At 34.8% G+C, this 15,810-nt stretch overlaps 1 protein-coding gene across 1 annotated transcript; it reads left to right on the top strand.

Annotated features, from left to right (window-relative positions):
• Window positions 1–4,800: 4,800 nt before the first annotated feature.
• LOC127706704 (ankyrin repeat and KH domain-containing protein 1-like) lies at window positions 4,801–7,841 on the top strand. Its single transcript, XM_052211361.1, has 2 exons — window positions 4,801–5,884; window positions 7,465–7,841. The coding sequence occupies exons 1-2, from the start codon at window positions 4,870–4,872 to the stop codon at window positions 7,839–7,841; spliced, it is 1,392 nt and encodes a 463-aa protein (XP_052067321.1). The 5' UTR covers window positions 4,801–4,869.
• Window positions 7,842–15,810: the final 7,969 nt, after the last annotated feature.

Below are 15,810 nucleotides of genomic sequence, written 5' to 3'. Positions count from 1 at the left end.
ATGCAAATCGTACTACTACGAGTGTCTTGTAAAAGAATTAGGAATAAATGAGCACTCATGTAATCCCACATACAAAAACATCATTTGACAAGGATGAGATTTTGGTGATTCACAAGTCCTTAATAGCTTCAATGAATATTACTTTGAGCAGCAAATCGGAGGACTTACCTTGTTTTATTGGATACCTAAGCTTGACAAAATTACATACAAACAGCTGTACATTGCCAGCTCATCTGCATGTTCGACGAAAGAATTGTCCATTAGATTGACAAAGATTCTTTCCGCAATGAAAGAGGGTTTTCAGGAATACCGTGAAACTGTTTACTCGCGTAGTGGTATTTTTTTCATTGTTATTAATAAATGTAATGTCAGTATTACAAATCTAATCTTGAATCAATCCTAATCCTATCTTATTTTTGGGAAATATTTTTACATATTCAAATGTGACGTCATTTTGTGTGGTTTTTTTTTTTAGAATTTCAAATGTGACGTCACTTTGTGCGTTGAGGCTTTGGCTAACTCGGCTGTGTATTTTTATGTGTTGGATTAAGTTGTTTTATGTAATGTATCCGTTTTTATTCTGTAGTTAGTCCCCACTTCGGTTTTATCATGTATATCTATTATATAGTCATTTTATAAAATTTACTGTTTGCAAAATTATAAATTATTCTAAATAATAAGGAAGTTCTTGTCCCAGGCAGAAAACCCTTGCCGTGTTAGGCGCAACTTTTTTGGAAGTTTCGGTCCTCGGTGCTCTTCAGCTTTGTACTTGTTTTGGCTTTCAAACTTTTTTCATCTGAGCGTCACTGGTTGGTCTTGTGTGGACGAGACGCACGTCTGGCGTATTGGATTTTAAGCCTAGTACCTTTTGTAAGCTATTATTCGTGTGTTTCTTTGTCCTATATGTTCTCCCATTTATTTGTATTGTGGTCCTGTCATGTGATGTTGTCGTTTTGGTGTTGTGTTTGACGTTGCCATAAAAGCGGGAGGTTTGGCATGCCACAAAACCAGGTTCAACCCACCATTTTTTTCTTAAAATGTCCTGTACCAAGTCAGGAAAATGGCCATTGTTATATTATAGTTCGTTTCTGTGTGTGTTACATTTTAATGATGTGTTTTTGTTGTGTCGTTGTTCTCCTCTTATATTTGATGCGTTTCCCTCAGTTTTAGTTTGTAACCCGGATTTGTTTTATCTCTATCGATTTATGAGTTTCGAACAGCGGTATACTACTGTTGCTTTTATTAATCATATATCGATTTTAAAAAACTCTTAAAGAACTTCTGAATAAATGTAAATCGTTTACTTTTTCAACCCTGTGTACCACCATTCCCTATGTGTAATTGAAAAATCGTCTAAAAGAAATAATTTAAATCTACAATGCCTTTCAACATAAAAATGGTAGCGCACGCTATACATTTATTACTTTTGGATACCTTACCGCATATTTTGTTAATAGTGAACAAAAAAATAAAACATGCTTCACATAGGAACAAGTGACCAGTATGCTGGAGTTTCTTATTGACAAAATATTTGTTGAATTTGGAGGTAGACTTTGTCACCAAATTGTCGGTATTTCTATTGGAGCGAACTGTGCGGCAGCGACCTCATCTTATCTTCATATTAGTCGGGGTTCCTTCAGACATTTGTTAAAAACAAGAAGATCAAAAAAGCCAGATCATTTAATTTCAACATTCATATATATTGTTCTTTCCATTAACAATCCAGACTTTTCTGATTGAATTCCATTAATATATCCCTCGGAACTAGAAATTAAAGGAACATCAGAAACGGCTTCCTCTGCCTCATTTTTAGACTTATACCTCGAATTTGACACGAACGGTCATCTTAGTACCAAAATCTATGACAAACGAGACGATTTTAATTTTAAAATTATCAGTTTCTCCAACCTTAGTAGCAATATACCAACTTCTCCTGCATATGGGATATACATTTGCCAACTCATTCGATATTCAAGAGCTTGCAGATGCTACTCAGACTTTGTAAACCGTCACCAGTGTCTGAGCAGAAAGTTGATGAACCAGTGCTATGTCAAAGAACGTCTCGTCCTTTTTCCAAAAAAGTTCATCGGAAGACCTTGTGGGTAAATATTCCTTTTCAACTTCACAAATGATAAACGATGGTCTTTAAGTATAGATTCTAAGCACTGACGTTGTTTGTCACCTTAATGACGTGTTATGGTACTCTTTTATTTGTCTTTGTAAATTATTACTTTAACCGTTTAGTCTATTTTTGGCCCAATCCATTTGACGTGGCTCGGTACTTATATATCCCGTCATTGTGTTATTGTGCTATGGTTAATTTTTGTATTCTTGTCTTTCGTTTTTGCTTATGTGCTTTGTCTATATGCCTTTTTGTTTTTCTTTGTTGAAATATTTGTTTTGTTTTTATAGTGACTAAGATTATAACACAATGTTGCCTGCTGTACCTTTATGCGACTGTCATACATGTGAGAGGTAAAGCTGGCTATAAAACCAGGTTTAATCCACCATTTTCTACAGAAAAAAATGTCTGTACCAAGTCAGGAATATGACAGTTGTTCTCCATTCGTTTGATGTGTTTCAGTTTTTGATTTTGCCATTTGATTAGGGACTTTCCGTTTAGAATTTTCCTCGAAGTCCCGTACTTTTGTTATTTTGCTTTTATAATTCAATAGTCACTGCTTTTTTAAAATATCTTTTGAGATAATAATTACAAAAACAGAAAGCGCTGCTTCTGGTTCACATAGATTATGTTCTCCGTATGTCCATGATTGACTCTGTCGATGATATCGTGAGCGGCATCACTTATAAAATTTGTAAAAACGTCTACTTCAATTTGCAAAACGTATCAGCTAGTCAAAAAGTAATTTCTGTTCTACTATTTTTCTACTAAACTATATATCTGTTGTTTTATTTTGAACCAGTCTATGATGAATAAAAGGAGATGTGGGGTTATACGCCCATGCTATAGTATCCCAACTACAAAACTAACCAAACGATATCAAGAGGACACAATAAGTCTTCAACCATTCACGAAACAAATAGTTAACGCGTGACATGGATAACAGTTAAAACTTATTTGTTTTATAAACTACTAGTAAAATTAAAAAAAAAAAAATACACACAAGTTCAGAATTTAAATATATGAAAAATCACAATTCAGAATTAGAAGGAAGCCGATTTAATGTCCACTTTTATCAATTATTATTACTAACGAATAAAAATGATTATGTTTTTGTAATATTGTATAATACATTGGTTTTCTCATTTAATTTTTTTTTTACATATAATTTTGTCGGAGCCTTTTATAGCTTGATAAAAGGTATGGATTTTGTTCATTGTTGAAGGCCGTACGACGACATATAGTTGTTTACATCTAAGTCATTTTGGTCTCGGATGGATAGTTATTTCATTGGCAATCAGACCGCATGTACTTGATATATATAATACTAAATTGAATGTGCGTATATATGTCCTTTTGTATTCCAAATAAAACGATTTAAAAAAGAGTATTTCAATATATATAATGTCTGTTTATTTTGATCGTTACTCTTCCTTCATTCACGAATAGAATCACATAACTGAACCATGTTCAACATGAAATAAACCATGACACGAATGAACCAAACCATGACACCAAATATTCTGTAATCTCAAATTGTGTGCACTAGGGGCTGTTTTTCGGGAAAATTGACGGCAGTTTTATATCATAACAAAATATGTGATGTAGCAGACAGTAAGTAAACTACTTTTCTTTATGCATTAGAAACTTTTAAATTTTGACATACGCAAGCATTATTCTGTGTTAAATTAATAATTATATGATACAAATTTTGATGTACTAACATATTAGCTATAAACAAAGATACTTACCAGCTTGAATTTGTTGTCATTAGTTCCTTTAACAAACTATTCGTATGTTTATATTTTGACACTGTTTGTCATCAAAAACACTTAACACAACCATGTTCATTTTAACCAAACTATGACAAAATCACTGTACTAAACGCTTCTCGATATGACGAGGTTACTACCCGTGTGAATACACAGAGCAAAATATGTACATCATTTACAATTATACTGTCACAACAGTTAGTACTTATTTAGCTAGGAGGGCACACATGGGAATTTATAAATCTAATTAAAGTAAACATCTTAAAAGACTTTCTCAATTTAGATTTTTTGTTAAATTCATAATTTTCTTTAACATTAATATATTTGGACGATTTACATATTTTTTTATCAATACATGTGTTTCTTTTTACTGACATCTCTTTGCACTTTATAATATAATGTAACTCATCTCCAAGATCTTTTGAGTTACACAATTTACAAGTTCGTCTATCCCTCAGAATATTTGTCCATATTCCTATCTCAATGGGTAATTTATGATTGATGGTTCTAAATTTGCATAAAGTGTAAATATCACGAAATTCTAAAATATCAAAATAGTTCTCCCAAACGCATCCTTAAAACTTCGATAATTTAATGTCTTCGAACATGCTTGCACATTTGAAAACCATGTTTGTTGAAACTGATCTTGGAGTGATGTTCTGAATGTTTTTTTTTTTAACCAAATGTCACTAATACCTGTTTGAGTCAATAATTATCATAATGATAAAATATAAAATTATAATATAACTTAACTTCAAATGCACAGACTTTTTCGTAATTGTATGAAATAATTCGTTATTTAAATTTTGCGGTAATGGAAAGTTTTATAATGTTTAAAAATAACTTATTTCTCATCAAAAATACACTTCCGGAAAATCAAATTATTTCCTTTCGATTTGATTTCAAAACAGTATTCGGCCATATAAGAACGCCATTTGAGGAATTTACCTTATCTTCTTATTTTCATAAGAGACGATGCAACACATGGATGATCTGACGTTCGGTGAAAAGCTAAAAATAGCAGTTAATACGGATGATGTCGACGAACTTCTCCGTGTATGCTGTGATAGTTCAGATAGGAAGAACATTTTAGAATTTAAAAACGATAATGGACATTGTTTATTACATCTTGTTGTCGGTTTTGGTACCGTTGACCTTATGCGAACTTTGATTGACCTAGGTGCTGGTGTAACTGAGGACTACTGCAATCATAAAACCATTTTACAAACTGCCTGTTGCCAAGGTAACACAGAGGTTGTAAGGTTTTTATTACAAAATGACAAGAACTTGAAGAACGACGCAACAAGAATTGAATTCAATAACGATAAATGCCTTTACTATTATGCTGCAAGATCGGGGAACATTGAAACAATCCAAAGTTTACAGCATAATGGTCATTTGGATATTAACCAAATTTTCCCAAAAGGAAGTACTGCATTATTGAAGCTTGTGAAAAAGAATGACTGCAAGGGCATTGAGACCTTGTGTCTAAGTGGAGCTGATGTAAATATAGGGACTATCAACAAAACTATGTATGACCCTGGATATAAAGCAATCCATCTTGTTTCAGAAGGTATCAAGAACGGTGCTGAAATGATCCAGATACTCTTGAAATATGGTGCAAATGTAAATGAACCATTTATAAGATCTAAGCTTAACCAGCAACCTCTTTTTATGGCGATTAAAGTGGGGCATGTAGGTAATGCTAAAGTGCTGTTAGAGCATGGTGCTGATATATCATTTAAGGGGAAATCTTCTAAAGAAACAATTGGGTGTTTTTGTCTAGCGATAAAAAAATGTCCATCACTAGTTTCAGAATTAATCAAACGTGGTGCAAACCTGTACGAGAGGCACAACAAAAAGTCAGTTCTGATGATTGCTTTAGACAGTGACGCAGGAAGTGAGGCTATTGAGGCTTTAGTTAAAGCTGGTGCAAATGTAAAGTTTGGAAGAGACGGAAAAACTGTTATACAATGTTGTACACGTTATGGTAAGTTCTTTTATTGATACATCGATATTCCACACATTAAACTAAAACTAGATTTATTTAAACGCAATATGTTTTCTCTCGTGTGATTGAACCGAACAATACCCACAAGGAAAGTTGAATGCACAAAAAGTATTTTTTTTATTTTAATGAATAAATTATACTTTATATATGTTTATTTCTGTCACAGAAAAAGCTATGTCATCCGAAAAATGTTGAAGATGAAATGTTTAATTCACTTATTATGTCAGTCACAAAAGAAAAGCAACTTATCGAGTTAATTAATATGTTTATAAAATTTTAAATTGCATATACATTTACCAACAACAAACATGACAAATATTATTTAACAATCATGCCATTTCCGGGTGAAGATGTGGTATAATTGCCAATGAGACAACTCTCCATCACAAACCAAATGACACAGGAGTTACCAAATATTGGTCAATGAACGAAGTACAAATATTATATACAGCAACAAACGACAACCACTGAAATAGTATACAGGCTCCTGACTTGGGACAGTTACATACATAATGTGGCGGGGTTTAACATGTTAGCGGGTGCCTAACCACAGACAGGACAACGTATTAACAAACTATAAAAATCAGTTGAAAGGGGTTTAACTCAACAAGCACTCATCTCAAATGATTCGACATAGTACAATAATGTGACACATTGACTGAGTTGTCTACATGTGTATATTGTAGGTCTAGGTGTCTCAACAAACGGTCCGAGTTGTCGTTTTCGTTTTGAAGTTCACAAAAGAGTACCTGTGAAACAGAGGCAATTTACATACATTTGTTCGCCATAACTAAACAATTAAAGAAATTTTACACAAGAAAAAAAAAATCTCATACTATTCATTGCTATTTGAAAAATTTTATTGATTTTTTTATTGTAATAAATTTCTACCTATTTAATGTAGTATTACCATGACTACATGTAGCAACGAAAATAATATCGTATAGATAACTAAGACGCGACTAGGGGTTGAGTATAAATTGAGAAACAATAATCTACTAGAATAAATATTGTTAAAATATTTTTATCGTTCCCTTTTACCCGAATGTTACCTACTGAATAAGACATATATATATCACAAGGTTAAAACTTTGTACTTATATGAGCGACATGACAGGTGCCACATGTTTTTGTTGGGGTTCGTGTTGCTCAGTCTTTAGTTTTCTATGTTGTGTTCTCTGAACTGATTTTTGTTTGTTGTTCCTTCTTTTTAGCCGTTACGTTGTCAGTTTATTTTCGACTTATAAGTTTCAATCTCTTTTACTACATTTTAAAAGCGAGACATGGCGATACTACACCCCCTCGTCGTCATTGTCGTCGGCGGCGGCGGTGTACCACAAATATTCACTCTCTGGTTGGAGTTTTGGAAATTTTAATAACTTTCTTAAAACATCCTGGGTTTCTACCAACTTGGACAGAAGCTTGTTTATGATCATAGGATAGTATCCAGAAGTAAATTTTGTAAAAATAAAATCCTGTTTATCCGTATTTTAATTATAAATGGACTTAGTTTTTCTGCCAGTTTAAAATATAGTTTGATAAAACAGTATTTATTTCAGACCAACTAAAGTCATTCCTTAATGCTGGAATATCTGTGGAGAATATCGAGTCTATACACAAAATATCTACAGTAGGATTGGCTCTGAAAACCGTAATTAGTAGTTTCTCCGGTTATAGTGGAAGTTCAAACCTGGATGGGCTATCTGAATTTTTAATTAATAATGAGATATCAGAGCTGGTTGAAAATGAAGTTGTTGATTTGATTTCAAACGGTGCCGATCCAGATATGTTAACTAAGGAACATGAGATACCATTGATTATGGCTATCGAAAAGCGAATGAAAGGTGTCTTCAAAACTTTAATAGATGCAGGTGCCAACACAAATAAACTGGGGAAAGACGGTAATTCGGCCATCCATTTGTGCTGCATAGGTTAGTTACTGTGTACATCTTTTTTTTGAAACTTCTAAACAACAGCAGAGATCGTTGCGCATGCGTGACATAGCAGGACGTCCCTTCTCTGACAGCTCAAATTTTGCCGATATTCAATCGTTTTGCAACCTAGTATGCACCTACTAATGTGCACAATTGAACTTTACTAAAATCTGTGTTCTGTAAACTCACTAAACATTCAAAACGTGTGAAATCTGAACATACCTGGAAAATTTTCTTGGTAACAAAGGACGCGCACCAACTCACTTCCTATCCTACTTCCGGCATGACTTCCAATTTCCGGGAAAACAACAACAAAGTGTGGTCACTTGCCACTATTGCTGGTATACTTCTTATCACTCTGCAAAGCCCAAGTAAGATTGAAATATTATGTGCAGAAAACTCATCGATCATCACAAACAACAGTGTATATTGTAAGTCAAACATTACATCAGACTATAGAACATATGCCCCCGAAGCATTTATGAACCTCAGACACTCTATACAACGGGTTAATTCTCGCCATCTCATGTATTTAAGCTACATCCTACTACTATTGTCATCAGACACAGAACTTAACCCAGGTCCACCTAAATACCCATGCCAAATCTGTAGTAAAGCTGTCACCTGGAAACAGCGAGCAGTAGCATGTGACAACTGTAACTTGTGGTACCATGCTAAATGTATGGATATGAACACTATTGTTTATAAAGCTCTAGAGTCATCAAACTCATCTTGGTCATGCTGTAACTGTGGCATCCCAAACTTCTCTAGTACCCTGTTTGACACTAGCATTGACACTTCGAATATCTCGTCTAGCCTCAGTAACACATCAATCGACAACACAAACATGAGCGCTCCACTGCATACTTCTAGTCCTTCAAAAAGCAAACAAAAGAGCAACTTACCTCTCAATTCCAACATAAAGTTTGTAGCAATAAACTGTCAAAGCATTAATGCTAAAAAACATAGTTTCTGGAACTTCTTATACACTTGTAACCCAGACATCATATCCGCAAATGAAACTTGGCTAAAACCAACCATTCATAATAGCGAAATACTACCTGATGAATCTGACCTTGAAATTTTCCGCAAAGACCGGAAAGATGGCTACGGTGGCGTCATGCTTGCGATCAAATCAAACATTATCAGCAATGCTATTGAAATACCAAACACAGAATGTGAAGTCATTGCTCGTAAGATTGACTGTGACTCCAACAAATCCTTAATAGTCATTTCAGCTTATCGTCCTCCTAACAGTGGCATTGAATATGCCATGTCTCTGTGTTCCATCATCCGAGACATTTGTTTTAAATATAACAACTCGACCATCTGGATCGGAGGTGATCTCAACCTACCTGATATCAACTGGTCGTCAAACACCATCACATGTAACCAGTACCGCAAAGACATCAATGACACCTTCTTGTCTTTAGAGAACGATCTTGGGCTTATACAATCGGTTCAATTTCCAACAAGAGGTCCAAACATTCTGGACTTATTCCTGACCAACAGACCATCGCTCATAAATAGATGTGAGCCAGTACCTGGAATAAGCGACCATGAAATCGTTTTCATAGACTCCAGTATAGCCGTCATGAGACAGAAACCGATCAAAAGAATAATCCAAATGTGGAAGAAAGCAGATATAACCTCCCTCAAAGACGATGCAAAGTTGTTGGCTTCAGAATTTACCAACAAATTAAACGTACAGTCCGACATTAACACCTTGTGGAATAACTTTAAAGATAACTGACTCACTATAATAGATAAAAATGTACCATCTAAATCTACACCTACAAGGATATCACAACCATGGATAACCAAGGAACTCCGCTCGATGTCTCGACGAAAACAAAAGATCCACAATAGGGCCAAGAAGTCGGGTAAAACAAAGGATTGGAAAAAGTACAAGAACATCAAAAAACTACACCAGAGAAAATGTAGAGAGACATATAACCAATACATTAACAACATGATATGCAATGATGATTCCAGCCCAAAATTGTTCTGGAATTATATTAAGAACAAGAAAAATGACCGCTGTGGGGTGGCTCCACTAAAGCGGAATGGACTCTGCTTTAGTGACAGTGAAATCAAAGCTAACATCTTGAACTCACAATTTTCTTCGGTCTTCACAACAGAGGACATGTCCAACCTGCCAAACTTAGGACAAAGCTCAACCCCAGACATCAAATCCATCTATGTCAATCCTACCGGGGTCGTCAAACTCCTACAAAAGCTAAACCCACATAAAGCTACTGGCCCAGACAGCATTTCAGCACGCTTCTTGAAAGAGACGGCAAAAGAAATAGCGCCTGCCCTAACTCTGATATTCCAGGCCTCGATTGACTAGGGCTAAATTCCATCTGACTGGAAAACAGCTACAGTCGCTCCAGTATTCAAAAAAGGAGACAGAAGCCAAGCTTCCAACTATAGGCCTATCTCCTTAACTTCCATCTGTTGCAAAATTAACGAGCACATTATCCATGGTAGCATTCTTACTCACTTAGAGCACTATAACATTCTGGCTGAAGAACAACATGGCTTCCGTAAACGAAGATCCTGTGAGACACAGCTCGCATTAACTATCCACGACCTTGCTAAAGACCTCGATGCTGGCGAACAAATAGATGGGATACTTCTCGACTTTTCCAAAGCATTCGACAAGGTTCCTCACCAACGTCTTCTCCTAAAACTCAACCACTATGGTGTCCGAGGAAGTATCCTCAAATGGATTGAAGACTTCCTGTCGGATAGAACCCAGAAAGTTGTTCTAGAAGGTAAATCGTCCTCAGTAGACCCTGTCACATCCGGTGTTCCGCAAGGTACTGTCCTAGGGCCTCTTCTTTTTCTCGCCTACATCAATGACATGCCTAGCTGCGCAAAATCACAGACTAGACTCTTCGCAGATGACTGCCTCATGTACCGTAGGATTAGATCTACTGACGACGCATCACTCCTACAAAAAGACCTCGACTGCCTCATCGATTGGGAGCAAAAATGGCAGATGCTGTTTAACCCAGACAAATGCGAAGTAATCTCTGTCACAAAGAAGCGGAACCCAATCCATCATGACTACCTTATCCATGGTCATACCTTTCTTCATGTCGACTCAGCAAAATATTTAGGCCTTAACATATCAAAAAATTTATCTTGGAACACCCACACAGATGCCGTCACTAAGAAGACAAACAACACCCTGACTTTCCTAAGAAGAAACATCGGACATTGCCCACCAAAAGCCAAAGAACGAGCATTTAACATTTTCGTCAGACCAACTGTAGAGTACGCCACAAGTGCATGGGACCCCACACAAAACGGAACATCAACAAACTTGAAATAGTACAACGCAGAGGGGCCAGATTTGTTTCTAATGACTACCAACAAACAAGCAGTGTTAGTACCATGCTCAACAACCTTGGATGGGAAACCCTACAATCTCGAAGAACCAAAGTTAAAACCATCTTACTATACAAGATAGTCAACCACCTCGTAGACATCCCAACAGAACCATACCTCATACCAACAGGTGTTTCCATTCGAGGACACAACACCAGATACCTCCAACCACACTGTCGAACCCTAGTATACCAACATTCCTTCTTCCCGAGTGCCATCAGAATTTGGAACACCTGCCACAGCCACTAGTCAGTTTGCCAACCCTCGATGGGTTCAAACAGGCACTGGCTACCTCCACCGTCTCCTAAATTGTAATTATTGGTTTTTAACTGTAAATACTCTTTTTTCAACTGTATATAGAGGAGGACTGTACTGCTATGGTACGTATGCGTCAGTGTGAATATACTCAAAATGAGTCCTACACTTAACCAGAAGAAGAAGAAGAAGAGCAACATAACATAATTGCATATGGAATGGGTACCCAATTATTTCTCCTAAATATTCATTTCAATTTCATCATAATTGAGGGCGAATTGTTTATTTCCTATATTTGGCGCATATTTCAACTTCTTTCTAACCCAAAGGCTTGTATCCCCTTCATGGTTTCTTGAAGAAATATTGAAGGATCATGAACAGCATTCAAGAGAACAATACTGTTTCGAGAATAGATACGATAATTATTCATTTCCTGATTAAATTGTAAATGAAATTTGAACCATGTGTTCTAACAATCATCTACATATACATGCCAGAATCACACAACTAAGAATAAAATATCTTTCTATATGTACTAGTAACGGTTTTACATGTCAATCCTTTCAGACAAACATTTTATTTTCGTAGTAACCATATGATTGTACATAAATATCGTTCCTTAAACATCTAAGTAAGTACATTCCATACAACGTCAATTGTGTTCATTCACTTGCACACGATTACGTATGTTTTTTTGTTACCTTTCGGTAAATGAATGGGACAATTTGTTTCGTTTTCTGGCACGTTATTTTGGAATGAACAAACGCTTAGCTTCTGTATGTTCGTTTTATAGCATGAAAACAAAAGGGAAATGTGCAATCCATGATAAATTATCATTATTTTAAAATCCTTATTACATGTTACTACGACATTCTCAGGACGATGACCTAGGATATAATTGTATCTCACCAACAAGAAAGAAAGTTAAACGTGGTTCACGTATTCATCCGTATACAAGTGGCACATGTGTATATTGTTTCATAATCCGGTATATGATAATTGTGTTGCTGCATAAAAAACATTACAAAATGATTTAAAAATATCAAAAGATAATATTTCGACCTCACTGTTTGAAAATCAGGCGACGACACAGCATTACAAAAATATTTAATTCTTTTTACGTTTTTAGAAACATTGTACATTTCATTGTCGGTTGCATTGCCTGTCAATTCACGTGCATTCTAAGGTTGTTGTTGTTTTTGAATCTTTCGGCCAATGAAATGGGATGCTACAATTCGTTTTTTTTTTTTTTTGTGATACGCCATAATGTTATCACTGCATTATATAATTATCAAACGCTTAATCTACAAAAAAACAAAACAACGATTAGGTTGCACCCACACAAATCCTAGAGCGACTGTTTAAACAGTAATAACCTGCATGGTTTGATGGTTGTTTAATGTCCAAGAGATCAATAAAGTATTCACTTATATTCCATACTGTTTGATCACGCTCGGCGATTTTATAGGAGATTTTAGAATTGTTACAAGAATTAAACAATTTACAATGACCTCGTAAAAATATCATTAAGATCACCTTTTACTGTATTATAAAATAAAGATTTAGTATAAAGGTTGTCAGAATGATATCCAGTAGAATATCTAGACGAGCCACGTATGAATATTATTTTGGAGGGGTTTTGTCACGCAGTGTTTTATCGGACATTATTATCGAATGTGAATACGGGTTATTACAATAGCTTGAGGATTTGTTACTAAAACAACAGCTTTTATTTTTACATTTAGAATATAGCAACGTGCTCTCGGCCAATAGAATTGTAGGATTTGATGTCTCTTAATTGTGAAGAATGAATGTAAATCATGTTCTTAGTAAGGGATTATCCTACTATTTGGGTCTTTTTACAGTTCAAAACAAAGAGTTTTCATAAATGAGTTACAACTGCCCCGAAACACGTTTACCAGATTGAAGGGATTTATCACAGTGATTGAAACTGACTAAAAGTTGAATAGTAAAACAAACCAAAAAATCTGGATGTCATACATAAAAAATCTGGATATCATACTAAACTCCGAAATATATAACATTAAAAATCATACAAGATTAACAAATGCCATAGGCTCCTGACTTGGGACAGGCGCAATAATGCGGCGGTGTTACACATGTTTTTTTGAGATCTCAACCCTCCCCTATACCTCTAGGCAATTCATAAAAAAAACACAGCAATACGCACAGTAAAACTCAGTTTAAAAGAAGTCCGAGTCCGATGTCAGAATAGGTAACAATTAAAGAAACTAAACAAAATGACAATGATACATAAATTATCAAAGAACTACTAGCAGTTACTGACATGCCAGCTCCAGACTACAATCTAACTGATAGAAAGATTATGTCTTCATAATATGAATGTCAAGCACAACCCCTCTCGTTCGGGGTTTAGTATCATACCATCATAAAATATAAGAACAAAAACCGTAATCATGCCAACAACTGGTTGTAGAATACATGTGATTATTTCGGACTCAAAGACACTATAAGAGAATCAATATTAAAGCCAAAATATGCCTGCTATCTTTAATGACCTGACAACAGTATCGTAGCTATATCCCTTTAACAGCATATTTTAGCTGACAATTTTGAATTAAAAAATTAAAAATAAAATTACTAGTTTTGTGTAGGTTTAAAAAATCAAGGTGTAGTTTTATCCTGTCATTTTTTTTGTACAAACTCTTAATACTAATAGGACCTGACTTTCAGTAGCACAATCTTTAAAAAGAGAAAAAAAACCGGTATTCATATAACGGGGAAATATTGGAATAAAAAAAATATGAGACTTAGTTGAAACATATATTTTTAAACTAGGGTACTATTGAATGAAACTAATATCATATCTTGTCTCTTTGACATCCGGAACTTTATTGGCTATAACAGTATTTCAAACCTTTCAGTAAGAGAAAATTTGTTCGAAACTTCTAGTATATAAGATTAGATTACGGCTTCAAAAAGTTTTTTACGAACGGCTACTAACAATTATACACTGACATCAAAGACACCAGGCTTATAATTGTGTACACCAATCGCATTTCGTCTACGAAAGATTTATAAAAGACTCTCGAATCAAAGCAGTTAAAAGGGCAAGCAAATTTCAATTTGGTGAGCATTGAGTACCGAAAATTTCGAAAGTTTTCAACAAATACAGCGAATGTTATATATTCTTAAGGGTAGAAAATCCTTAGTATATCGATCTGTTCTAACTTTTGTAAACCGTCTCTTTAATTATCAATGTAACCATACATGTATCAATGATAATTCACGTTGTGCTACACTTAAGCTTGCTTTAAGCGTTGAAAAAAATCAAAAAACAATCATGTTAATGCATATTCATATTTTTTCTTTCTTTCAGAGTCAAACTGGAAGTCTTTGGAATTAATGTTGGAAGTTGATTCAGACCTAAATAAAGCTAACGCAAAAGGACACTTCCCTCTAGAGCTTGCTATTCAAGCAGGACAGGGTCCAAACTCTTACATATTCGAAAACAACAAAACTAATGTGTCGAAAGATCTGATAAAAAAAATGCTAGACAAAGGAGCAAATCCGAACCTAACTCCAAGTGGTAAAAACTCGCCTTTAATATTGGCTATACAGAAAAGATTTGATAGCATTGTAGAAGTATTACTCGAATCCGGTGCTGTGACATCTCATATTGGTGAAAACAAATCTACTGCCTTTGCATATTGTTTGAGTACTGGTGAGTTTGTGTTTATATTATTCATGGTGGTGGTGGTGAGTGTTCTAGATGAAGGTAAATACCGAATAGCGTATCAGACACAATACATGATGTTTTCTCTTTTAATAGCAGTGTATCGATACCGCTCGTAGACTGCTAGTCCCGAAGAATACCACCAGCTCAGTAGTTAGTGCCTCAGTACAATTATGATTCATAACTAAGCTATTCTAAATTCTTAAGAAATCTTAAGAATCTCATATTAGGACATACCAAGGCAAAGTCGTATGACACAAGTATATATACATCCTTAGCGTTCACAATTTCGGTTTTTAGTATTCCTAATGAAGAAAGGCTTTTCAGACGTATTAAATGTAAGAGAGTTAATTTTATTTTACAGTAATTTCATGTATACAATGAATGACGGTTTGATATTTGTATTTATATTGCATCTAAACCATAAATCTCAATCCTAAAGAATTTTTTATGTGGTTATACATGTATGCATAGTTTAACATCATCCTAGAGACGAAGATCAAAATCTGCTAAACAATATTTCGAGCCTAAATGAAAAGTTTCTTTCTTAATTTTTAGGTCTCGAAAACTACATAAAAGCACTTATTGAAAACGGACTT

This window comes from Mytilus californianus, unplaced genomic scaffold (genome assembly GCF_021869535.1).
Source record: "Mytilus californianus isolate M0D057914Y unplaced genomic scaffold, xbMytCali1.0.p SCAF_6, whole genome shotgun sequence".
Classification (NCBI taxonomy): domain Eukaryota; kingdom Metazoa; phylum Mollusca; class Bivalvia; order Mytilida; family Mytilidae; genus Mytilus; species Mytilus californianus.
Note: the sequence above shows the minus strand (reverse complement) of the source record. Positions and strands in the feature narration are given on the sequence as shown.